Source organism: Parasteatoda tepidariorum, chromosome 2 (genome assembly GCF_982258835.1).
Source record: "Parasteatoda tepidariorum strain Cologne lab strain chromosome 2, Ptep-v5.0, whole genome shotgun sequence".
Taxonomy (NCBI): Eukaryota; Metazoa; Arthropoda; class Arachnida; order Araneae; family Theridiidae; genus Parasteatoda; species Parasteatoda tepidariorum.
The window spans coordinates 67,984,378-68,012,355 of record NC_141756.1 but is presented as its reverse complement, the minus strand read 5'-3'; the positions used below and the strand labels follow the sequence as shown (position 1 = coordinate 68,012,355).

The 27,978-nt window shown below is 30.3% G+C and overlaps 1 protein-coding gene across 1 annotated transcript; it reads right to left on the bottom strand.

Annotated features, from left to right (window-relative positions):
- Nucleotides 1-27,978, bottom strand: LOC107436082 (protein bicaudal C homolog 1-A). The gene is made up of 19 exons (XM_016047646.4): nucleotides 27,502-27,978; nucleotides 21,754-21,797; nucleotides 21,609-21,678; nucleotides 21,429-21,508; nucleotides 19,979-20,137; nucleotides 17,807-17,860; nucleotides 17,490-17,732; nucleotides 15,985-16,227; nucleotides 14,919-14,976; nucleotides 13,163-13,236; nucleotides 12,823-13,057; nucleotides 10,553-10,765; nucleotides 9,317-9,455; nucleotides 7,559-7,755; nucleotides 6,617-6,756; nucleotides 4,578-4,656; nucleotides 3,243-3,382; nucleotides 3,069-3,165; nucleotides 1-923 (listed from the first exon to the last, which is right to left on the bottom strand). The coding sequence occupies exons 1-19, from the start codon at nucleotides 27,716-27,718 to the stop codon at nucleotides 805-807; spliced, it is 2,601 nt and encodes an 866-aa protein (XP_015903132.2). The 5' UTR covers nucleotides 27,719-27,978; the 3' UTR covers nucleotides 1-804.

The window sequence follows — 27,978 nt, the reverse complement described above, 5'->3', positions numbered from 1 at the left end:
TCAAACTGAATAAACTTTATTGATATCAACTAGTAATAAAAACTACAAATCACCATAACAGGCAAAATGCTTATAACAGTAAAACAGCTTTGATGCGGCTTCAGTATTGAAAAGCACATAAATGGCTTAGTGTTAAAGCTGCTGATCAAATTTTTGTAACAAACAAGTTATAGAATAAATATAAACTTTTAAATCTTACATTTTGAGAATAGTGTCATTTAAAACTATCCAGTAGAATAATTTAATTTAACACACTCATAGTTTACAAACAAGTCAAAAAGGAGCAGTAAGCCCTTTAAAAGTTAAAACATAAAACGCAGGAACAAGAAAATTCGATTTAGAATGTTACAAACCATGCAAATTCAAAACACTTTGTCATGTAGAAAATTCAATAAAAGTAGATTAAACATTTGAAAGTTTCGAACTCAAAACCAAGAATGATTCGTAGTTGCAAAATGCTATTTATTAGTTCGAAAAAATTTAAAATTCAATTCACAAGGTCAGTATTATTAATCTAAAGATAAAAAACTAAAAGTTAGAAGTTAATTTGTTCTTAAAGGTAAATTTTATTTACTTTTAAGAACTTTCAGATCATTTCTTCAATTGATTAAAATTTTAAGAAAATAGCGTCTAAGCATGCTAGATTTTTATCAGAATTAGGTAAATTAAAACAATGTTTAGAGACTGATGGATGTTTGATAGACTATTTTGAAGTCGCTTTGCAACTATAAACAATCAAAAAAACTAGTGGAAATTCCATATAACATCTGAATAACTTTAAAAAGTCATCACATCAAAAGTTCTTCAAATTCGTTCACAGTCTTCATTGGTCGAGCCAGAATATCTGAAAGTCTTCCGCTCTGCTCCAGGTGCTGCTCGAAATTGTCGAGAAGGCCATTCTCCCATTTTATTTTCGCGAATAGCTGTAAAAAAATTTTTTGAGTTAATTTTAAACGAAACTTCTATCGAAAGAATTTTGTAATTTTAGCTTCAAAGTTAATTCAAGTCACTTACAAACATATCTTCTGTAGTGTGCATTGCCAAGAATGATATGCCTTTGATGTTATGAAAAAGCGTAATAGATTTTCCACCAAAATTGTCCGGAACAGAATTCCTAATCTACAGTACCTTAGTCTTAACTTTTAAGAACCAAAAAACTGGAAATTTCTCATTAAAAATCAATCCTTATAATCCTTATATTCTTATAAATATTTAACACTAGGATCATACGTATTTAAAATAGAGTTTTGCTTTAATCAGTTCACGTTTTATAGTTTACATATTCTAAACTGCATATTCTAAACGTTTGATGAACATGACTAGTAAAATTTACATTACAATCTTTAAAAAGCATTTTGCATTATAAGTTACTTTACATATCAATATATTCTGAATAACTATTTTTGTAAATGTTATAAGACAAAGAATGTAATAGTTAGAGACGAAAATTTAATATAGTGTACTGAACTTTAAGAACAAAATTATCAAAACCTTCAAGGCCATGACATTTGCAACTATTTTATAAAGGTCAACTTTCTATAGGGAGGATCACAGATGATTAATATTTGAAATCAACGTTGCAAAACTGTTTTAAACTACTTGCTAATACTAAATATATTTACAATGCAAATTTATAAAAACGCCAGAAGAGGCATATCTAGAAAAATTAAAATTCGCAAAAAGCGCAAAAGTCACGAAGCTGATATTTTTGATAAACGAGAACCCCGATCCTATATTCGGAACGTTTTCACAACTTTATTTTCCCTTATTCAGCAATTTATGTTCATTCCTTTAGATTGTTAAGTGACCCGTGCGAAGGTCTTCTAGGATGTGTTGCTTTGAGTAGATGAAAGTTAAATCACGATGACATAGTTAAGCACTGAGCACTTTGCTAAATCAGGGTGATTACTTGAAACCCATATAAATTTGTCCAACGATCCATGGGCATCAGCTTGTAACCATTATTCAGTTTGTTCCAAAATTTTGGGACTAACTTCCATAACAGATGTTGGAATGTGTCATTTTTGCCATACGTATGTGGCAAAATTTACCATAGGCAAAACCTCCATAAGAATATTCTATGGCATTTTTTATGGCAAACCTCTGACAAATCTTCCTAAGGGACTTTTCGATACTAAGAAATTTTTGGCCAAATAATCAGCAGGCGAAAAAAGATGCAAAACTCAGCATTACAAAAACAGGAGATAACTTCTATACAAACTACATTTATGTCCTTTTAAAGAGACAACACTGAATCACCACATAGGATATTAAATTACAAATTTTTTGAAAGCTTGTTCGATTGGAGCAAAGATAACATCGATAAATAATTTGATGCAATAACATTTTATTTAAAGCATTTTACTTCTGTACTTAAAACAGATAGCAAACTTTAGAAAAAAGCAACTCATTCGGCTCATTTCAACTTCAGCTACACAAGTTTACTGAACAATTTAATGGAAAGAGTAAAGAATTAGAAACTTTGTTAGGCCATTAAAATATGTTTGAGAGATTCCTACAAATTGACATAATGAATTACAGTACGCTTTGACATAATTTACAATAGCAGCCGTCTTCGTTTCCTTTATGAGCCATTTTTACAAAAATATTTTTAGGAGGCCCAACTAAACTTCTGGTCTTAACTCTCAAGTCACTAAACTGTAAGTCATTTAGAATTTACCTATACGGTATTTGCTTCTCATGAAATACTTCTTTTATAAATTGATCACCCCCCCCCCACACACACACACACAATTTGGAAAAAGCAAGAAAATTTTACGAATTTGTAAAGTTATGAAAGTTTTATTTAATTTCTAAAACAATTGTTTCCGTTTTACACAAACCCACTACATAGAAACTACAAAAATATGGATACTCAATTTTTACCCTTATCCAGAGATCAATTTAAGTACAAAACTAGCACAATTTAGTGTTACGCTGTTTGAGTAAACTTTTAGCACCAACATGCAATCCCTGAAAAATATTCTTCAATAACGACGTTATTAATTTACAAGCAAAGATCAAAAATTAAATTTTGTTCCATATAAATTTTTAATTTAATGACGTACCAGATATAGCAGCGAGCATTTTTCGTCGAGCAATGTAGCTAATGTTCAATTGCTGAAGATCAATCTCTGTCAAAGCAAGGAAAGTAGGCAAGTCAATCTATAATAAGAATTTTAATTTAGTAAAATAGTATTCGTATTTCAGATTGTATTACAATTATTGCATATACAACTGACCTCTTGATTTGTAAATACGTCGTTATACTTATCAAGGTCTAGCAGGCACAAAAGTTGTTCTAAGTTTTTAACGGAACCATAATTTGGAGGCTGTCTTGGCACGTTTTCCCAGAAGTTGCTCAATGCAAAAGGAGATGACACTAAGAAAAAAAAACACAATCCATAAGTTGTGAATTACAATTAAACAGGAATAATTTTTTGAAATCCTCAGCAATATTGTTTAAATTGTCTAAGTTTGGGATAAATTATTTTATTTCAGCAGGATACAGGCTATTTCTTAAATTTGAAAGTTCCCTGAGTAGTTACTAATTACAACTAAAACTTAGAATTATAACGACTAAAAATTTGTTAACCCTTATTAAACTTAGCTTCCCGAAAATCCCGGAAAATACAATTTTACTATACAGTTTAATTGAGATTTGAAAATAAATATGAACACTAGTCAAAAACAATTTACACAGTTCCGATTTATTACTAATTGTTCAAGCTAAATTACCTGATCAAATCTTTTAATATTTCAAGAAGTGTCAAATATGTAATTTTAATAATTATGAAGATAAATTATGATCGAAAGCCTATTTAAACGATCGGATATCGTGATAGAAGTAATGAGGGCACACATATAGATCTGATCTTTACTAGATTAAAATAAGAAATGAATTAAACGAGTGGTTAGTTTTGAATAATTTGAAATGTAGCAAGTCATTTTATAGAGAAAAAATTTAAATTTTAAAATCTGCTCTGGGATTCTATATATTTACGCTTTATCATATTCCGTAAGCTATTGAACGTTGGCCAGAAAATTAGCTTTATGTTTTTTATGAACGATGTATAATAAATTAGTAATTTAGAGGTTTTCAAGGACATTCAAAAGTTATTGTTGAGGTAAGCCTCATTAATAACCCCCAATTTCAACCTCATTTATACCTCATAAAATCATTCTTATATAGAACTCTGCAATACTTTTAGTTTTGATTGGGTGAAATTATTCACCTCAAATATACTTATTCATTTGGCGTGTAGAAAAAATAGACTGTACACAAAAATAAACTCTAAGCTGGTTTCTCTAAAGTAAATTTCCAACCACCTAAACAAAAAAAGCGTCAGTGTGAATAAGACTTAAAAACCCCAACCTCTCCAGGTGTGTTAAGTAAACTTCAAATAAACATACAGTCAACCTTAACACCTTAACAAAAATTGAAAAAGCTCCTTAAAGGGCACTCTGGTCCCAATTTTGGATAAAATTAAGATTCTTTTGATTATGCTTAGATTATAAAAAAGTCTGGGTTAAACTTTTGCATGCAGATTTTAGACCGTAAAATTTGAAATACGAACCTTGAGGTTCTGTGTCTGATACATCTGCATTCCAAGCTTTTGCAGCAGCCGCTTCTACATTGGAGACTTTTGAATCAACCTGAAATTAAAGGAAAATTCTCACAGAACAAATTTTAAACATAAAATTAAATTCAGTGCCATTATATATTTAAAATTTTAGGAGAAAGTTTTTTTACTTGATAGTAGAGTGAAACAAATTTTAGTATTCTAATGATAATTTATTCTAATGACCGGGTTTTCATGTACAAAGTGCTAATCTTAAACACAAATGGTTGATCCCTTATCTATGATTTTAATTTTAGACCATTAAAATAGAAAGATAGCCGCAACTTAACATTTAGTAAGTCCCAAAAGTGATCGAAAATTTGGAACTCTTACATGTTAAAACTTCAGCAAGGCTAAAATTACTTGCCAAAAAATTTCAAAGTTTGTTTACCTTAAGACATTTCCATTCAAAATATTTGAATCGCACGTTTTTGATGATTTTTTTTTAACCGAAAACATCGAACATTCAAAGACTATTAAAATTGATTACGGAAAACACATGACAAATGCTTTGTTCAACTTTTCAATATAGCACTGCAGAAGTCAAATCATACTAATCTGTACTAAAAATAAGATAACATTCAAGGCAAATTTGCTGAAAGTTACGACGATGGTATTTTTAAATTTTACTTCAAACCTCTCCCCTAGCAGGGCTAAAGAGAATAAATAGAAGGGCTAGTTCACTCCGCTCTTACAGCTGAAGCTACGATTTCCCTCATGACGTCACTGTGTCCACAGATCTCGGAGATCGCAAGCAAAGATATGATAACTTTGCATCTTTCTCTTTGTAAAAATAAGTTAGACTTTTTCTGGTTATTAGCCTTCAAACTTTACGTGATTAACACATTTCCGTTCATAAACATAGTTCAAAAAAACTTTCTTGGTTATTATATTAAAAAAATACCATTTTAAACTTATAAAAATGTTTTACTAGTTGGCGAAAATGACACTATAAATACTTTATTTTAAAAAGTTCAGTTTTAACTTTAATTAAGAAAAATGAAAGCATATATCGACACTTTTATTGTCTACATATTCTTTTATAACGTGAAGTAGAGATAAATTTAGAATTCCTAATTTTAAAATATGTCGTTAATAGCAATTTGTTCATACTTAATCATTGGGAAACATCAACCTTAAACGCTAATTACTGAAACAAAATAATTTAGGTTCATAATGACATTAGAAATATTACAATTGCTTATAGACATTTAAATTTACGATGATATAATTTAGATATTTAAATTGAAGAGAATATAATTTTTTAAAAAAATCAAATATTTAGAATAGCTACATTAAAAAATATGTTATGAAATTAGGTGAATTCCAACTATATACTCTATATTTATTTATACTTTTTCATTTTAATTTTGACTTAATCCATTTTTTAATTTTTTTCACCTGCCTTTCTTTTTGAAGTAACGAGGCGGTTTCTGTTTAGATAATGAATTTTTATTTAAGTTCTTAACGACAGAATAAACGTATTGCTGTTTTATATTAACTGTGTCATTTCAGAATTCATTCTTTACATAGTTGTTCATTTACTTTAGGGAACACGCGGAAAATTATATTTTTTTCCTTTTGTTTTTCTATCAAAATTTTTTCAAGTTGCAATCGCGCAAACTGGCATGTCGATAATAGTTTTAAATTCTTGTAAATTCACTGCAAAAATTGAGGAAAGTAGTTATAGAAAACAACAAATGTCTTAGAATATGTCGCAAAAAGAAATGCTCCAATATTAGTTAGAGCTAGTAAGGCCGAACTCTCCGTTCTTGAAGTATAAGTGCGAGCTTTGCGCCAAAGTGACGTCACTAGAGAAAATCGGAGGATTGGCGCGGCGAGAGCTACTTCAAAGGCGTGAACCAGCCCTTCTATTCTCTTCAGCCCTGCTCCCCTAGTTTCAATTCTGGTGGGTGATCACAGATGTAGAATCAGTTAGTAGTTTTAAAAACGCATGACAAGATATGAACTTGAAGAATCCCAGAGAAACTAACCTCTAAATATTCCGAAACTGATCCTAATTGGGCGGTAGAACTTTTTCTCCTTCCAGCAAAATCTGGCATAGACTTTGAGAATCCATAACCAGCCCAAATATGGCTTGGTGTACGAACTCCTTCAGCAGATTCTTGAATTACTGTAATTAAAGTTATTTGAATCTTGTCTAAAGCATGCACTTTAAATATACATTAGAAACTTAATATTTTCTGAAACAAAAATCAAAATATAGAAAGCACGGCTTCCCTACCATATTGAAAAAACATTCAGTTTTTAGTAAAACTTCAGATTAAATTTTCAAGAATACTATGTTTCATCTTCTTGATTGCTATTGAACTTTAAGTTTAATTTACAATTTTTAAAAAGTAATTATCAAATTTATGGTCTAGATCCTTCTATCACCTTACTTTTATGAATTAATTCAACGTATTATAATAGGATCTGCTCAAATTCAACTTATTTATTTTAAATTTCGACACAATGCACACAATATAATTTTCGTTGTACATAGGGATATTTTAATTGGGCTGGCTGGTTGAACAATCCACGAAAATTTAGTTTAAGCCATTTTTTTAATTTTTAAAACAAAATTAAGAAAAATATTGAAAAACCAATGTGTTACGAAAACTACGGTTATGTAGTTTAAAAACGAAACTGAATCAAATTTGAATGATTTTCTTCCAACTTATGAGCACAGCAAGTTATGGATAGTTTAAAAAGTTAAAAATTGTATATGTGCGCTATTTTTTTTAAGTTTTGCATTTGTAACAAAATTAAATGAAGATCAAGATGTGTACAAAAAGATAAATTTATTAAGCTAATAACAATTGTTGTGAAATTCATAAAAAATCTTTTACAAGCTTTTATTGTGTTGTTCCCTTTAACAAAAATTAAAGTGTGTTTTGCACTGTACTTAACAAATTACAAAGAATCATTCTTACCCTTACTGGCCAATAACTTTTTATTCTCGTAATCAGCGAGAAAGTTGCCGACTTCAGATGCTGCTGACCGCTCTGAGAGTAACTCTTTTCTCGCGAATCTGGAATGTTCGAAATCTGGGGTGTCAGAGGAAGTTGAAGATGCAGATGATTCGGGTCTGCTGCTAGTATCACTCTTTGGTTCCAGCCCACCAAACAGCCTAATAGTTGAAAAAAATCCATGATACATTAAATATTTAATCGATTGATATCTCAATGGATACTTTCACTATGCAATAAGATTAGTTCATTGAAAATACTCAAATACAGTTTAATCTTTATCTTTAAATTTTTAATTTTACAAGACAGTACATTCAAGTAACAAAAATTTTATTTCAGTAGAATTGCCCATTTATTCAATATCGTTCAGAAAGGAGCTTCCTAATAAACAGATGACCAAGTAGCTAGAAAGTGTTTTTAAAGATCTAAACAAGAATGACAAATAGTAAGGTCTTAGGCTTTTACCTAATCTAAAATAGCTATATCTGTCATTGAACAGCTGTCCTAATTTTGGGTTAACAACTAATGTTCAACTCTGTAGGCTTGTAATTTTAAACCCAATCAGGAAGACCAGAAAATTCCTGCATCAAGTATTAGAAGAAATTCGCTGTCGTGGAGGACTGTCTGATGGAACTAACCCGCATTTGCGTTACTTGAAGGAAAACTGCGAAACACCTCCACGGTTAATCAGTCGGCAAGGGAGGTTCTAACCCATGATCCGTTTACCAAAAATGATATTTTCTCAGTACTGCAGTCAGTGCGAGCCAGGAGCAGAATTAGTTTCATATTCACTGGAAGAGAGCCCGGGCCCTCATTGGGAAGCGAGAGTTCTGTCCCCTGAGCCACCACTGGCTCAACTTTTGATATTGAGATAAACCATCACTATTGCAAGATTTACTTAGCCATCGGATTGCCATGAACACAAAATAACTATCCTAAATCATGTTCGTATATTTTATGCCAGCACTGATAAGTGAGAGCCGAGTATGCATTTCGTATTAATCAGCCATCCCTGGGATTTGAACTCCATCTCATTCGAAGGCTAACGCTCTATCCACTGAGTAACAATCTGAATTAGTAGCCTAAGTCAGGTCCTCACGAGACTAACCCAGGAAGATCTAAGTAGCCATACTTAAATCAATATTTTTCCTTGATAGGCCCTATGAACAAACTTAACCATTAATCAGTCAGCCTTGAGCTTAAAAGTTTTTATTTGACTTATATTTTTCAACAATCTTTCAGGTCCATTGAGCGAAGTCAAGACAATTCAATATTGATCCATCTGTATGCATGTTCTAGTCTAGACTTCAGCTGATTTTTAGCTCAACTGAGGCTAAGATTAAATTGTTGCCTGAGCTATTTTAAGTTAAGAATACTGTTCTTCACATAAGTGAATTGATTATACAAAGATATTCGCATTTATGAAATGCCTTATTAAATAAGAGTTTTAAACGAAACTTATGTCTGAAATTTTTTTTTCAACATTAAGTTTAAATGTTGCTTCATTTTTAGTGTCATTGACCCCACGATAAGAGTTCCGTCTTTAAAAACTAATTCAAAATTAATAAGAGGAACAATCAGTTTGATGATTAAGGTCCTTGTACACTCATATTTAACCAGAAAATTTTAAAATATAACTCCTTTTTTAACTTTAAGAATGCAATTTTTCTAGCAAATTGCATTGCATGAGGTAAAGGACAGATTTAAATAATAAAATTTTACTTGTTACGAGTTGCCATATAAATCCCTGAATCTTGATCATCCAAAGTAGTTTGTTTATCTTTTTGAAGGTAATTTTCTGTGTTCACACCTGGGGTAAAAGCGTAACTCCTATCTGGGCGATTAATCCAGCTCTCAACACCTGAAATGTAAATCTTCAAATTAGCTCTAAATATTATCACTGACAATTAAACAAGATAAATTTGACCGATGACATTATACAAGACCAATTTGAATATATAAAGTTTAAAAGGGTGCTCACAACGTGGGAAGTGATTATGCCTAACCATGCAATTGAATCAGTTTTAATGGGATACCTGTAAGCTACGTCATGCGTGTGTGAACCTGATTGGCTTCTGAATAGACAGATGTCACGATTTACCTAAGATGGTATCACTTGCCTTACAATTACATCAGAAATATGTACTTTTCTTAACATTAGTTAACTAAGCATTCAGAGAACCGACTCTTCAGTTCTTTTTAAGTAGTTTTTACATTAACAGTAATATTTTCTAAACATCAAATGTTTTATTCTATCAATATATTTTATAAAAACTAATATTTTCAAATCACAGCCTTAGTTTACGTGTAATGCTTGTCTGTAGCTAAGTCTTAAATTACTTTAAGGCACTTTTGGTGTACATCAAATCATAGAAAGCTCATTTTTTACTTCTAAAGGAATTTGCTAGGGTGAAGTGTATTGCACGAGTATATATTTTGGAAAATTTATTTATAAAATTTACCATTAATGGCTGTCCAAATTAAAGCTTACAATTTTAATCGTACACATTAATGAGCTCTGAACTTTCTCCTTATCTTGTCAAGAATTTTAAAGTGATTCTTTCCACACAAACCACTTATTTACGGCATTAACTTCGTAAAATGTTTCATTTTTATGAAACATAAAATCAAACCATTTTAATATTGAAATCAAGAAACTAACTAAAAAGTTAAATTTAAGTTACTGCTAAGAAAATGTGGATTCTGTGAGATTTCTACAGGACTTCAGAAAAACTGACCATTTTTTTTCTGTCGACTAATGCTTCAAATTGTACGGTTCATTTTAAATTTCTTGCTTCTTGCCAAAGAGCAAATCATGCCAATTTCACTAGACAATATTGAACTAATTGGATCTTTCGCTTCACGATTTCAATAAGCATATCGTAAGAGTTGAGAAATTTCATGGTTGTGTTAAAAGAAAAAATTTGAAACACTTCTGAACTTATTATCATTACTTACTTTTCATGGGATACTGTTTAGGTTGAAGATTATGGACATAATTGTGGATGTTAGGTCTAAAACCCGGGTTGAGAATCGGAACTTGATCGTCAGGTACTGGCATGTTAGGAGGAAACACGGAGGACAAGTTGTTAATCAAACCAACTATTTGAGGATTTTGTTGAATAATGTTACTTAGAATTGTTAGAGACTCAGCAGTAGACATAGTTGAACCTAAAAATAAATAGTTTTACTTAACATTAAAAATCTAGTATAAACTTAGTATTTCTTCAGAATAATGACTTTAGTTACTTTATCTTATAGAAGGCAGTTTTACCAAAATGCCTCTTATATTTTAATTTGTAAAATCATTGATTCACTCTGATGCTTTAAGGGTTAAAACCAGTTTTGAACTCTTGTATGAACTACCCAAAGGTAAAATAGGAAATTCTAATTTTACATTAATGTGAATGTGCATTTAAGGAAATGAATTTTGCATTTAATCTAAATTTTTCTAGTTGATTTTATATACATAGTAGTAGCGGCGGATCAAGTGATGTTAATCACCTAAATAATTTGATCAATGTTTTATTTCTGATGCCAAGGAAAAATACAAACTAAAATAAAGAAAAAATTATTAATGTGACCGAAATAATTCGATAAGTTCTTCTGCACGCCAAGAACTATTTCAGAGTGACCAAGAAGAGGATTAATATTCACGGGCATAGTTTCGTGTAAATGACGAGTTGCAAAGATTATTTTTAGACAAAAAGAATTTCAGAACCTAAAAAATCGTCTGAAATACCCAGATTTCCCTCAATATCAAATAATTTCTTTTCTACAGTCAATACATCGTAGTCAGTGTGTTTCGAAAGTTTATTGGTTCATATAGGAAGTTTAAATATTAAACTTACTAAATCGGTTTGAATTTTAATGCAATTTTATTAACGTTATGAAATTTTAAACTAGAAAATTCATGTTAAACTTTACATTAAAGCAAATTTTCAACTAGTTAAATTAGATAGTTCAGTATTAAATACTTAGCGGGTTTTGGCGTTAGTCTTATTACAATTTGTTGATTTGACTACTTCACAAAATATAGAAATGTCTGAGGATGAACTAGTAAAAAATGGTAATGATATATTGTAATTGCTAAACTATAGAGTCTCTAAACCAAGGATGGGCAAACTACGGCCCGCGGAGCTATGGCCCACCGGAAAGTTTTATCCGACCCACGGATAGAATTAGAACTTGCCAATCCGTGGCGAATATAAATATACATCCATTTTCCTGTCTACTTTGTTTAAAGCTATTTTCGCTCTCTTTTTTAACAAAGTTACTTATGACCTTTTTTAATTTATTTTTGTTCTACAAAGCATAAATTGATGGAAATAGCTAGCACAGACAGCTTCAATTGGCAAAATTTTGAAAGTTCTTTATAGAATAGCCATAGATTGGCACCATCTAAAACAGTTTCTAAGTATGCCAAAGTTTGAGTTTTACAAATCACCAAAAGCTAGCTTCCCAAATTTAATATTTCATGCAAAGAAAAACCAGCGCTATGTATGCTTCATCTTATATAAACGAACAAGTGTTTTCAAAGATGACTCTCGGAAAAAATCCCTTCAGAAGTAGATTAATAACTAAACATTTAGCTTCGTTCCTTGAAATAAGTACATCTGACTTGAAACCGTAAAGTAAGGAACTTTTAAAAATGAAGTCACCATTTCATTCATCTCATTAAATATTTAAATTAAAACTTGCATATAGTTTTTTCTATTTTAAGTTTTTACCTGGCCCACCAAACTTTTTTTCTCTCGATTTTTTGCCTTCCATCAAAAAAACGTTTGCCCACTCCTGGTCTAAACCATAAGGTAAAACACATTTAACTGGTTACATCGCATTCATACCAATTTGGTAGTTCAAAACCGATTTGTACTTACAAGAATAATGCGGAGTAATTTGAACAAAAAGAGTAGAAACTAAGATTTGTTTGAAAGAAATCAGAAATCCAAACTAAAATTGAATGAGCAGTTCAATAAAGCAGTAACTGATAAAATATCGGTTACTTTGAAAGCCGTGGGAATTATTGTATAAGCTACAGCAAGTTATGTACGACCCATTTTTAGAAGTAACTGCTGGCCACAATCATTGCAAGAAACATTAAGTTACTTTTGGAGATTTTGATAGCTCGTCTAAAGTAGCATGATCTGGCTAGAACGATTAAATTTTCTTTCAAAAGTAACGGAAATTTTCCGCTGCTAATTATGCACTCAATTTAGCAGGATTACCTGTTTGTTTGATCGAGTTAAAGACTTCTCGTTCGTGCCTTGGTTTTTCTTCATCTCTGAGTTCCCTTTTGTTAAAACGCACTCTTCCAAAGGTTTCGCTAGAAGTCATACGGTAGCTGCTCTGTTTCAGATTGGGAGAGAGAGGATAGAAGTCCTCTTCGTCCAAATTAAGAATTTCTTTACGCACTTGGAAAAGAATCTTACTATCTTTTTCACAACCTCGAATGAGAACAGACTAGAAGAGAAAAATATATTTAACTCATAGATTGAAAGAAAAAAGTACGCTATATTTCGGGGTAGTACGCTATATTAGCTAACCTTCTAGACAAAACAAACTCACTTTAGTATTCTCTTTCATCTTCGGTCTGACCATAATGTTGATGTTGAAAGATTCCATAAAATTGTTAACCATGACTAAAATAAAAAAATTACAAAATTAAAAATAACACTAATTACATTTTTCTGCTGTGAACCATTTTACCTTTACAGTACTTAATTTAAGAAAATTTATGAAGCTATCGGGTTCGCTACATTCAATTCAAAATTTTTAGAAACAGATTTTGAATTAAACTTTCCCTTCAAAAATTAAGAAATGAGCTTAACTATTTTAAAGCAGAGATGTTAAATAATGACAATTTTAAAACTTGAAGTAAAAATTATTGAATATCCTTAATGACAACAAGATTTTTTAAGTCATTAAGCTAATCGCTTCATAGAAAACTAGTGGATAACACTCCCTGTTCGCTCACGCTCTCCAACCCCAGAAGATCGCTACGTGATCTTACATGGTTGGCATTGCTAACCCAACATATTTCGCTCACATCTACGTTAAACCAGAGATTTGTTCTAGCGTTAAGTTATTTAAATAAATTGTTAAAATCTATTAAAAATTAATTGTAGTCAGTAATATGCTACAGAAAACTCAATCGAGATTATTGTATTTTGACATACGCGTCAACAATTAACTTTAAAAAGATTCCCACTACCATGAAAAAAGTTGAAATTTTGGGGAAAAACTTTGGCATAGAATTTTAATTGGATAACTACGGTACGCTTAGTAGTGAGTGTTGCATACTCCATTCCAACATGCTTCTAGAAAAAACTAGATATACCATTCAATAAGTGCAATGGTTCATAGATGAAATTGTTTTGCACATATCTCCGTCAAGATAGCAACATAAATCTCGATTAGTTCGCAACTTTGTTCCCCAAATATTTCTGCTACCTCTGTTTTTGAAGTTGGAGCATTGTAGCGCCTCAAATGAGATCTTCAGTAAAAATTATGCTGAAGTCTATTGTTGGAATTTATGATATGCTTCAAAATTACGCAAAAGTGCAACATTATAATAACGAAAATGATCTACCGAAAGCTCAGATCTGCAATACGTCAATCGTACTACTTAATGCGATAATTAAACTAATGCTGGCATAAAAACATAAAAAGATCTCTCGTACAATTCTCCGTCAGAAATTTAAAAAGTCAAATCTTTTAAAGGTGTTTGGAATAAAGAGGTATGTAAGAGAAAACTAGTTTACTATAATCAAAAAATTGCAGTGCTAAGAATACAGTCTTTAAAATATCTCTTTAATTGATCCGTCTCTAATGACGCTAGTATATGTTGCACTCTGCAACAGTGTCTAAAGACAAGCAAACTCCTGATATAAAAGATATTTTTTCGAATTTTTTCTCAAATTTAAATCTAAGCTTTATCTACATACATCTCCACGCATTCGCTATAAATTTTAACTGCTACCGTAAACCAATTGAGTGCATTGTTTGTAGGCCAACATGTCAAGCCAATTTGAGATTCACTTGCACAATCAGTTTAGGATTCAATGGTTCAATTCTAAACTAATGATCAAGCTACAGGATAATGAATTTCAAAAGTTATACTGAGAAATTGAAAATTCAAAAATATTACCGAGCTTTAGAGCGTTAAATCTGATAGTTTTAACTGCTAAAGATAGATTAGTAAAATATATCTACTTCAGTTTTCTCTTGCCTTCTAAATTTTATTGATTAAAACAAGAACCTACATTTAAATCTTGTTCATTTATAGTCTGATATTCTTTGAGAAAGTATGGCAAAAGCTTACCTGGATCCAACTCTTGACCTTCCTTCAAGTCAAACATCAGAACAAGAGGTAAACATTTCTATACAAAAGAAAATTAAGTTCAGTTCTAAAATATTTGAAGTTCAAGACAATTAGTAAATAGTTGAACACGTGCGTTGGTAAGGTTGTAAAGCGATGAAAAATAAGATAAAAATTCAAATTTATTTTAAAGATCAACTTTCATGTTAAATGTTTTAGATTAGAAAATTTTACAAAGTTATATTCAAAAAGCCCACTCCGTTAAAAATTTACGTATTTCCTACTTTATGCCTTTCTCTGCTGCTGAAGCAATCCAGGGCGATCAACTTTATATATACTCTAAGTGTACATATAAAGTTGACCACCCTTGAGAATAGCTAAGAAAATTTCCAGTAATAGCAAAGTTTGATGTAATGTACGTTTCTTTGTTTTGTAAATTTAATTTAAAGTTATTTTCACAACCGTTACATATAATTCAAAATTTCATATTGTTCATAATTGTCGTCAATTATACCAAAAATTCTAAATACTTTAGTTTTTAAGTAGTCCACCACTCTATAAAACAATTTGCATAAGTCGTAGTTGGCACCCTGAGAATTAAACTCAATATGATTCGGTTAACTAAATTTTGATACGAAGTGAGAGAACTAGATAAGCTGGTGTAACTTCAAGCGTGATACCAGATAATGCAATATCATTCTTTTTTCAACCCTAACTTAGACAATTTTGTAGCCGCTGGTCTTAAGTTCAATTTCATGCCAATTTTTAACACTCAGTTTAATTGTAGCAAACTTAATTTACAAATATTTGATAGTAAAAAGCTTATTGTTTTACAGATTCTATTCTCCAGTTTTCAAATTTCAGGAAAATGGGTACCATGTATATTTAGTAAATCTGAAAACACATTTTTCCAGACATCCTAAGCATATTTAAATTTCAACCGCGAAAGTCAAATTTCCCCATTTCCCTTACATTCGTACATAGTTCTTTCCAAGAAAGAAATTTTTTATTTAATGAAACAATGCACTTTAAAATTGTTCTTTAACTCAAGTTATTGAAATTTACTTACTAACAGTTCTTGCCACGCTAAACACACGCTGTCGAAAGAACCTAGTATCAGAACCGTAGATTTGCTCATGTGTCCGGATTTCAGAGGAGTAAGCTGCAGTGGGTTTTCAGTACCCGCACCTGGAAAGATGATTTTAGCTCCAGTCTTGTTAGTTATCATTTGGATGTTGCTTTCACACGGTCCCATCACATACTGGTGATGCTGAGCAGCTATCTCAGTCTTCATGAATCCAATGATTGGTATCTAAAAATAATCGAAGAGACCTTTGATTTTGAAAATGGAAATTACTGACCCAAATACTAGAAGAATCTCCCTTCGAGAACATCCCTTCGTTAATTCTATTAACTTTAAAGTTTTCTTAATATCCTAGAACGACCAGAGCTGTCATTGATCGCAAATCAGATTTGAGAGGTTTAAAATCAGTTTACTATATTTGTGACTTTTTTTTTTAACTTTTTGAAATCTTTAAAAGCATGTAAAGTGAAATTTTATTATATATAATGAAAGAATTAAAATAAAGTTCAACCTAGAATGACCATTGTAATCAAAAAGACAGCTGCAGAGATTCGAGTATTACTTGGATGTAGCGCAGTTTTTAATCTATTTGCTTATCTTAATTTTATTCGAGCATGTGCCCGACTTATTCCACAATGTACAAGTTTTTTTCATAAAAGAAATCCTCCTGCTCGCCGATGCTCTCTTACCCCACTTAATTGTTTACACAATTTATATCTGTTCAAATAGCTTCAAGATATAAGGTAGCAATTTGCATAGAAATAACTGACCCACCATGCGTGAAAGGATAAATTTCTGAGAATTCTTATTTATTATCCATAGAAAAGGAAACTAATTTCAATAAACAGCTCTTTTCGTTAAAAATTACGTATGTTAAAATATGTAGTAAATCAAGAGATAAAAAAAGACTATGAAAGACTTTAAAAATATTCTGGAAGTTCTTTATTTTGAGCCACAACGAAACGTTCACCCCTGATTTTTTCTCAAATTACAATATATTCAGTCAGTGTTTTTGTAGACACAAAACAAAAATGTTCTAATACTAAAAACTTACATTTAAAATAATTTGCTGACATCTACAATGGTATGTAATTTGTTATTTTTCCTGAAAATAAAGGCAATTTTATGTATAAAAACTACATTAATACTGCAGAATTTTAAAATTATTAAAAATTAACTTCTATAACGATGTTTTAAAAATAAAATATTTATGATCACTTTATTTTGTTCAAAATGACGGCAATGGTAGTTTTAGGTAGGGAAATAGTGAACGTTCTAGTTTTAATATTTTGAAATAGGTCAAAAGTTCATAGTCCTTGTTAAAATTTTTCAACTTTGGTAATGCTCTTAAATTCTAAAACCTTATATTCGAAACTTAAGTCATTTGCTCGTTTTTTTTTTTTTTTGAGGAAGCTTTTTACTATAAATTAAAACATACAATATTTCTCAGACAAGGATCGTTTTCACCTTTTTACGAGTTTAATACATACCGTCTTTGATCCAATTAGATATTCCATCAATAAGGCAAGTCCTTGTCTTAATCGTGAGAGAAGTCTTTGACATCCTCTAACTTCGAGAACTGTTCGACCCATACCAACCGGACCCACTTGCCAAAAAGAAACGTTGAAGCTGTAAGTCTGCTGGATATGTGAAACGGCAGGTGAAGATTCTTCTCCTGGTTTGACGGATTCGCCGTTTGGAAGTTCAAACGTAAACACAAGTGGCAGCAGATCCTGGAAGAATAAAGACTTTAGATAATGCTGTAACAGCTTTTATGTTTAGGCAAATTGAACTTTGTAATACTAACTCTGATTTTCGAACGAGCCATTTCAACTCCAGCAGCTTGACCAGCAATAGATACCTATATAGGGAAGAGTTTAACTTTGGTACATTAAAAATTCGAAAAATGATATTTAGTATTCCTAATTACTATGGCTGTAACAAGAACAGATTTCAAACGAAATTATATAAAAAGTACATCCGAATCTCACTCATCTTTATGTACAAAAATTTGAGGTTTGTTTTAATTCTTCATCTATGTGAAAACCTAATTTGAATAGTGGATCAACTCCAGTTAAAAAGTTGAAAATGTCGTGTTTTTGCATAAAAGTGAAGATTTTTTAAAAATAACGCATCTTCAGCTTAATTCTGCTGCCAAACAGAAGCACAGATTCCAATAAGACCTTCATATATAAAGTGTATAAATCTTCATTTAATCTTAACAGTTTACGTTATGAGTCATTAAATGAATGCTTAATGCTAGAGTAATAATTCACACAAACTAAAATGTAACTTTATCGTGAGCATTAAAGGTATTAATTTTTTTTAAGCTAACGTTTGGAAAGTTGCGTAAACTTTTAGATATTCACTTTATTTCAGATAAATCGAATGGAAAATGTAGGTTATGACTTGGAGTATTCTACACATTTTTTTATAGAGATTGGATGAAAAAATTAAGTTGTAGTGCAAGTTTTACTAGTTTTCAGCTTTCAAATGAACTCTAATTTTAAACTATTGAAGTTGGAATAAAATTTAACCAAAGTTTTTCAAAATTAAAAACTAGAAGTAGAGAGTTTAAAAACAGAAAACCTTTAGTATCAAGAGACAAAAATACTAATAAATACTGGATAAGAAAAAACTAATTTGTACTAACTTTAAGGAAACTTAAGGGTGATATTTATATATCTGGGACTTCAGTTAAATGTAATCATAAGTGAAATCAATGCTAACGAAAACAAAACTTTTTTTCATTCAAACACTAAGCAAAGAATCAATTGTACTATAAGAGACTAATAACATGAAACTTTACTTGTAAATAAACTTCCTTTCCCGAATCCACGAACCATTCAAAAAGAATTAAGAGCTCATAAGTATGATATTTGGAATTACGTTTTTTTAAACGTGAAAAAAGTTATGTCACACTTTAAATGTTATCTAAGTACATGGTGTACCGCAAATGACAGATGATTTGAAAAACAATTAAAGATGTTCGATTATAGAGTTGTTTAGAAAATGAGGAAAATTTAATATCTGCAAATTTTATCACCAGATGAAGCTTTTAAATATTGTAAGACTTTTGCTCGATGTCAGGACAAATAGTAACCGTTGCAAATATTTGTTAGAATAGTCTTAGTCCATATCACATTTTTACTGCAAATTGCTCTATTTTGAATATAAATATTTCAGTTTTTCAATCAGCAACACCCTCTACTAAAGATTATCTAAGGACCGGAATTATTTTTAAAAAAAATAGTCAAATGCAAAAACAGAATGCAAACAAAAATTTTATTACTTTTATTCAGACCTAATTTTTTGAACCAATCAAGTCAAATTATAAATTTGAGCAAAATTAATACTATGAAAAGGAAATATAACTGGGGTATTTCAGAATCGTGGAATCTTTCTTCAAAGAAACTACTTAGCCCTTTGGTGTAAATTTTATTACATATTTTCACACTTCTGATTTTGTATTCATTTAGGTCAAAATAAGCTAAAAATATTATATTTAGCGTTTGAATAGTTTATGTTTATGAAATAAACCATGAAACACAAGTGTCTTCTGCGTTAAAGGGAAACACTCTATTTCTCTCTTCCAAATAATAATTTTTCAAATTCGCACTTACTTGTAGTCATCTATTAGTTAATCATTGAAGTTTGGTTTACAAAATTGGTAATTTTAATATTTAAACTTTAAATTTAAATATTTAAACTCTTGGATTTCAGTAAATATAATTCCGATAATGTAGTAGATTTCAGTAACTGAACTATTACGCTGCTTTTATAATATAAATACATTTGATTGTAATTAGAGCATCAGAAAAATATGAAAGGGACACCGGTGCCCCACCTGCAGAAAAGTGTTGAAGCTGCAAAAACAAATATGCAAAGCTTCTTAAAGATTCTTTTTAAAAGTTTTGTCAAAACTGCTATCAAACCTTTACGATTGATTAAAATGAAGATCCAGAATACTGATAATTACCTGGTTACTTTTTTCGACTGTGCTGTTCCTGTTGGAGTCTGGAAAATGAATGTGGCATCCAGTTTCCTCCATTACTTGCTGTATCTTGAAGCCTCCTTTGCCTATAATATAGGAATGGTCGGAATGTGATACGTCCATTTTTAGAGTCACTCTGTTCTTCTGCAAACGGAAAAAAAAAATTTGAATTATCAAATTGCACCAAGCATCCGACTTTTGTTATACAACAATATTGTACTAATTTATAAAATTTGTTAAAACAAATTTAAGAATTTCGATGCAAGGCTTTGGAGCTTTTAAATTTGGAAACAATTTTCCACTATCCCATCCATCCAAACGCCTTACCAACTGCCTGTAAATTTGTTGCTGCTTATCCTCATTTGGCCTGACGAAGTCAGACCAGATCTATGAACCCGTTGACCTGAATGAAATCGAAGACCATGAGGAATAGAGTAGATGTCTTCCAGTTTGTAAATTTAATTTCAGCAAATATTCCCCATATGAAACTTACTAATTGCAACTTATTATGGTACACTAAACTTGCCCACGCTTAGTTCATTAAACGTTCGATATTATAAAAATCGAAAATTTCTAGAGTTAGGAAAGTTCTTAAAGAGTTCTTCCAGGAACTTAGTTGATCAATACCAATTTTCATCATAGATTTTATGAAGCATTTTTTTTAAATGCACTAGTTTAAATTTTTAAATCTTCGTACTATGGCAACGCAAAAGGTCCAGCTAAAGTGCTCAAAGACGCTACTTTCAAAGCATTCCTGCACTGGTAACTTCTTAGTTGACAAAAATATGGTCAATGACGACCAAACAAAAAGAATTTAGGAAAAGTTATGATATGCGAAAATTCTAGATGTGTGAAACTCCTTTTGTAAGGGAGATCATGGACAAAATAAATTTAAAAGGTAATAGTAAGACTAAAAACAGCTTTCAATTAGTTCTAATGAGACAAGTGTTTGAAACATTGCCATTGATCAGATTTAATTATTGAAAAGTTATCAAATGGGAGTGAATATCATTATATATTTTGTCTATTGCCACGATTCAAGGTAACAATTAGTACAATTATACGTAAGCTTTTATTGAACTCTCATTAGGAGAATAGATTTTGAAGATTAACATTTTCAATTTTGATTTTGAGATAACGCTAAATTGCTTTTGAGTATAGCAAATTTGATAGACCCTAGTGATTTGCATCGGACACTTTTATTACAGTCAATATAAATGAACAGGCTGAGTTCTAATCTTAAAACTCTGAATCTTATTTCATACATTTAAATGTTGGTGAACTAAACCAATTTCAACGAAATTAAACAGATTTAGCAATTTTATTACCACTTAGAAAAAAACAAAAGTTGTCAATCATGCAGGCATATTTGTACACCTATATTCAATAATTAAAATTTTCTATTTTGAAGTTAATTAAATATTTATAAAATTACCTTAGTATCCAGTATTTCCAAAATCTTTTCCTTCGCCTTCAGTACATCTTCAGGTTTTCCCACTATTTTAACATGGGGGTCTAAAATGAAATTTTCAATTATTGAATATTTATAAAATATAAAATCGAAATTTTATGAAAGCTTGGAAAATAAAAGATAGAACAGCTTTTTTAAACCCACCTTTCTTTGATTTAGCTCCGATTTTTAGTTTTGAAGGCCATGATATTTGCGTACTAGTTTCAAACATCACCTAATTTAACAGATTTCATTTATAAGTAACAAATTGACTAAACACAGATTGATAAAAAATGCAAGTTTTACTTACTCTTTGAAAGAATTCTTCAGCGTTTTCATTAGTTTCGCTAGTACCTGAAAGAAATGTTCTTAAGTTATGTTTAAGGCATGAGAAAGGAAAATTAAACATATTTAAATAAAAGAAAAATTCAGATCAAGTTTTATAAAATGGACAAAAGAAATGAAATCTCATATGTAAGGTAAGTTTTTCTATTTCAAAGTGAACTGAAACATGCAAAATTCAAATTTTATTTTATTAAAATGAGAATTTAGATTACCTTGAAGGAGTAAAAAATTTTTTATCATTCTGTTATTGTTTACTGGTAATTACTCATTCTGAGAACTCATTCTTTTAAATTCCTATAGATTTTAAACATAAATTCAGATTTTCAAATCAAAATTTCATCTGAAGAGTCCATAACATTTAGTGAAAAGTGGTACTGTCACACATCACAGATATCTGCTTTGATTCGAAGACCTCGTAAGAGAGACCGAGGTTCAAATCCGTGTGACGGCTGACGATCCATAAATGGCTCCCGGATCCCACCAACAGTACTGGTGTAAATTGGTTACAGTAAGACAGATCACGGGTTTTAAACCTATCAGACTAAATGTGGTGGCCTTAATCTACAAGTGACGCAAATGAGGGCTAGTGTTATCAAAAATATAAGAATGAGAACGGTGATCATATTTTAGGAATTAAGAGTCCGAAATCAGGAGATTCTCTTGCCTTCTGGGATAAGAGTTCCAAATAAAAAAGTACAGAGTTTAATAATGACCGCCATTCTAATAAGAGTTGAAAGTTCAATACCAGTAATAAAATAAATTGTAAGTGACATGCGTAAATTATGAAACCGAATGCTCCAGTCGAAAAACTTGATTTTATACAATCATGGTTTGGGCCACTTAGTAAACTTTTAAATTTTACAGGCATCATAATACAAAGCTGTGTTATACGATCATTTGATACAGTTGAGCTTTATTAGATGAAGTAAACTGGATATACCAGCAAGCAATATTTTTACCAATACATTAAGAGCCCCCAAAAATGATTAAAGTAGCGAAAACTGTTTTACCTTGCCCGAGTCTGAGATCATACAGTATAACCTACGGCATAACCGTATAATATCTACCGTATAAATGTCATATTCAAAATCACAAAATATCTCCGGTTAAAAAAAATTATATAGGGAAAATTATTGGAATTAGTAATCAAAAACGTTAAAGCGGAAAATACTTTTTTAAAGCTTTTAATTGATCTGGCTCTTTTACTTTTAGTTTTTTAAAGATATCTGGTCTTGATTATTCGGAACAGTTTTTGCATACAATTTAAGTAATTATCTCCTTTTTCGAAACTGGGGAAGTGCTTAAACTGATAATTTAATTCTTTTGGAAACTTGTAATGATACAAGATCATTCGGCCTCTCAATTTAATTAGATATTTTCACTTTATCACGCACATCTCTTAGCCCAGATGCCTTTAAAATAAGCTATATGTCATTACATTAATAAACATTGATATACTATTGAAGTTTTAACTTAATTTAGTACTATATTTTTAGCATTCATTTATATTTTCAACTTAAGAATCTTATACCAGAATTCTCGTTGCGGTTTTTTTAACCTGTTGTATATCAAAAAATAATTTGCCCGTTATCAAAATATACCCCACTACTTCAAGTCGACTGACTAAAATATTTCCCTATTTTTTTAAATAAAATAAAACTTCGCTAAAACAGTTTGAGGTATGTCTACGTTAAATTGAAAAGTTATGATTTTAAAAAAAAAACTAATTTTTACCTTGATAAAAGTGCCTTTATCTCAAAGCTTTTTCCGTTATTTTCCTTCTTTCATAAAATCAAAATTTTAGTCCGAATTACTTGAAATTTCGCATGAATGTTTTCTATACATATGTCAAAGGAATAGACAACGGACTAGTTTATTAAACTATTTTATTTCATAGAAATCGCAACTTTGGACTTTACCAAATAAGTTTTCATGTTTGCTGCAAAATATCGATATACTATATGAATGTCGATTGCGTGAGTTATTCTATTCCCTGAGTTTTATAATGAAAAAAAGCTAGCCAATTTTGAAGGGTGGATTTTCAATCAGTTTTCCCTACCATATTATCAAAACAAAATTCACATTTTTGTAATCATACGACAATGTTTTAGTGCATAACACAAACTTATATCCGAATAAAAGATTTCGTTCCAGAAGGTATTTGGGTACTTTAAGAAAAATTGATTTCAGTATGCTTTTTTCGAAGAAAAAGTCGCATTTTGCGAAACTTGCTTCAATAAATGTAAAAATTTCGATGTTTTGTGCAATTGTTACCCCAAATTGTACCTGTAAGTTGGTTAGGCCTCGACATGTGCATATCTATAGTTTAAGTTTTAAATAATGTTAAGAAAATTTTTTTTACAATTTTAGTGCAGCGGTTCCCAGTTTTTTCTGCTTCGGAACCCAAAATAAGCAACCTTCTCTCTGCGGAACCTCAACTTAATGAAGTTTAAGGTTATTGTAAACGTTATAACCTATGAAAGACCATCTGAAATATTAAATTAGAGTAACTAAGATTTTTCATTGTGTTATTGATACTCTTGAATTAAGTTTTATGTTCGGCAATTAAATTTGCAGTCATTTTGCTGTATCTAGTTATGAATTTGTTTCTGGTGTATATACACAACTTTAAAATGATAAAATATAGTCTAATTATAGTTTACTTCGAAATAAACATAAAACTGCTATGAACGTTGAAAATTGTTATTGTGGAAACATTTCTTTATTCAGTTATTCTGATTTAAAAAGCACGATAGGAAATAGTAATGGATAATTTTATAAATGCTTATTTTTTGTAATTTGTTCAATATATTGTTTTCAGAAATACATTTTCCTTCAAAATATGACACTTCTATTTCATTTGGCAGTTCACTTGAAATAACTTCATGTAGGCAACCGTAAGACTAAACTAATTAGGAATTATAAGTAGGATCTAAATGTAATCAGATTTTAATAAAAGTAATCAGATATAATAAAAACTCTTGCACATAAATAATTCAGTAACAAAACTGCACTCTTCCATGAAAACATGGGGTTCTGCGGAACCATTTAGGAACAGCTGATCTAACACACTCAACTGCATTAAAAATATAGAACAGAAAAGTAAGAAGTTTCAAACTGCAATATTATCGATGTTGAAATTGTTTTATGAAACGTTAATGAAATTCGCATGTTATGGAGTAATTTTTAAAAAATAGTATAATATAATAGTCTAGTGCTCCTATACTACGCTAAAAGTAACCTTTGCTTTATACTAGCAATTTTGATCTAATCAAAAGCACTTTACGGAAATTTTAGTGCAAACAAAAAATTCCTGATACGTCTATCTTTGACATGAATCTTTTGTAAGTTTAAAGGAGAAATTTAAAAGTACATTTGAGAACCTTTAAAAATTAAACTTAGGTATACTAAAATATAACGTAATATATAACTTATCAGATAACTGATGATGCACATTAAACTTTAAATTTGATCAAGATTGCTACTCAATCACAAGATAGTATTAGAGCAGATTTTTACTTTGAGTTCTGATTAAAGTACCCTTCAAAAAGTAAACTAAAGCTATACCCCAGAAATTGTAGAAAATTCTTAATTTGAGCTTAAAACGTTTTAAAATACTATTTTTGTATTATAACAATGCATTAAATCTTACTTCATTCATCTATTCTACCTCATAAAGCCCAATAAAACTGAATTAAATCCTTGCAGTTCGTTAAATTCATATTAAACTGATATACTGATAAATAATTAACACTAGAAAGACAGAAACTTAGTATATACCTATATTGCCCAAAAGCAATCAAAATGACTGGATAGTGAATGCGTAAATAATGTGTAAAGAAATTTCTTTAAAATGAATTTTTAATATTTTTTTAAATCATTTACAGTTATATAACAAGTTATTAGCAAATATTAATAAAAAATTTGTTTTACAAAAAGTTATAAAATTCTAATAAATTGTGTCATTATTACATCATTGTTTTTCTAATTTGAAATTGAAAAGCAGTCAAAATGATTTCCTTGGGCAATCTAGTGTTAATACTGAAAGTTGAACTGTTAGTAATTTTCGATATAAATCATACCCATGTATTACTTATGCTATATGCAGATTTAAGAAGGTTTTTTAATTTAAGCTGGTTAATTTTAAGTTATATTCAGAATATTTCAAGAAAGCCCATGAAGGTTTTAAATTTTGATATTCAAAAAGCAATTGAATGTCTGTTTTACATAATTGAGTATACTAATTTACAGACTTTATTCAAGTTAAAATAGTAAGTCAAGGATCACAAAGCAATTTAAAAAGTAATACATAAATTTCCATTTAAGTAATCTTCAGGTCATGACATTAAAGACATTTAATTTTAAATTAGACAAATTTTTCAGAATATTTAAAATTGATTCTTAAGTTCTGTTCATGAAAACTGTTAGCCATTCAATAATGACAAAACATTAGAAGAATGTGTCAACCCAAATAAGTAGATTTGACAAATTTGTGGATGCTACTTAATTTACTGATGTAACATAGCTGGTACGTTAATAGAAATTAATGCAAACTTGCATCGCTAAATTTCTTAGAATGAATAAAATCAAGCAATAGCAACGCTTAGGGCTCAGTTTTTTTTTCATTTAAAGGAAACAGTTGTTCTCTTGTATTAAGCAATGACAAATAAACTAGATAAAATATAATTAAAAGTTTGAAAAACGTAATGGAAAATTCCAAGAGACAAACCATTTGAAACAGTTTAAGCCCATTGCAATTAGTGAATAACAATTTTCCTTTTTACACAGTTGTAACAAACAAGCAGACAGAAAATAAAAATTAAGTCCTATGCATACATGCAACACTAACGTAATTTAAAGCTTAAAATTGTGCGCTTTTTTAAGAATACCACTTGCTACTTTCATCTATTGTTTAATTATGAAGATTTGTTACACACATTAACATAAATTTTAAATATATAAGAAAAGACAGAAATTTTGACAACTGTTTAATATTCTTAAGGTGTTTTGCCAAAGCTTTTAATTTGCAAAAAGTTTCTCACTGTAAGTTAAGGTTTAGCAGAAAACGTAAGTTATATCATAAGTTTTTAAAACAGTTAAAATATTAATCCAAACTTAACTCAATTAATTCCAATTTATAAAACCATATTCAAGTTCATACAAAAAAGGTACATTCGTTTTAACATAATTTAATTGGGTATCCCATAACCTCAGGGATTGGGGTATAAAGGTATACCATTTGGTATAAATAAAGATTCATTTAAAAGGAAAAAACTTTAGTTTTTGCATATCGATAATCATTTATTAAAAAAAGGAAACTCAATTATTTAAGAAACTAATGTATATGGATAATTGAAAAGCTTATATTCCGTTTAATCAAAAAATTTAGTTAACTAAATCTATTAAAACACCATAAAATATTGATGTCCTAGTCTAAAATATTTCTTACAAAATTATGATTATATATAAGATTTTGGATGCCTGATTTATCAACAAACGATCTGAGAAGACACACAGACTCTTAAGGTATACAGCAATTATCAGTTTTTCTGCTGTTGAACAATTAGGAACATTTTTGCAAATAAAATTACAAGATTCATGCAAAATATTTCAATTGAGATTATACGAGATTTAAACACCTTAATATGAAGAAAAATACAAAAATATTTCGCACAAACTGATAATTAGCCAATTGAACTTATAGTTCACTTACTTTGCTGTGCCTGCAGCATGTCTTCCAGCTTTTTCCGGTCAATTCGAAATCTCTCTTCTTTCAAGTCGCTTTCAAATAACTCGCTCAAGTAAGATTTCGTGCTGAAATCGCTGTCTGAAGCGCTATCCTTGGGATCTTCATTGCTTGTGGATGCTGGAGATTCAGGATTGCTGCTCAGCGAATGACTCACTCTAGTCTGGAATGTTGGACTGAACATTTCGAGGCCTGTCAAACTGCTGGGCACGTACGTGAACAAAAGGATTGAGAAGAGGAGACAGCTAATTATTAAACCATTTGCTTAGACATGCGCATTACTATTCATTAGCACCGTAATCTCTGCGTCACTATTTTTACCGTTAGTAGTACAGTTACAAGAAGGTAAGATGTGGTGAGAGGAGGAAATGTGATATTCACTTCTATCCTTTGTTGCATGAAAAGTAGGTCCAGCAGTGGACTGATCGTTAAGACACGGTTCCC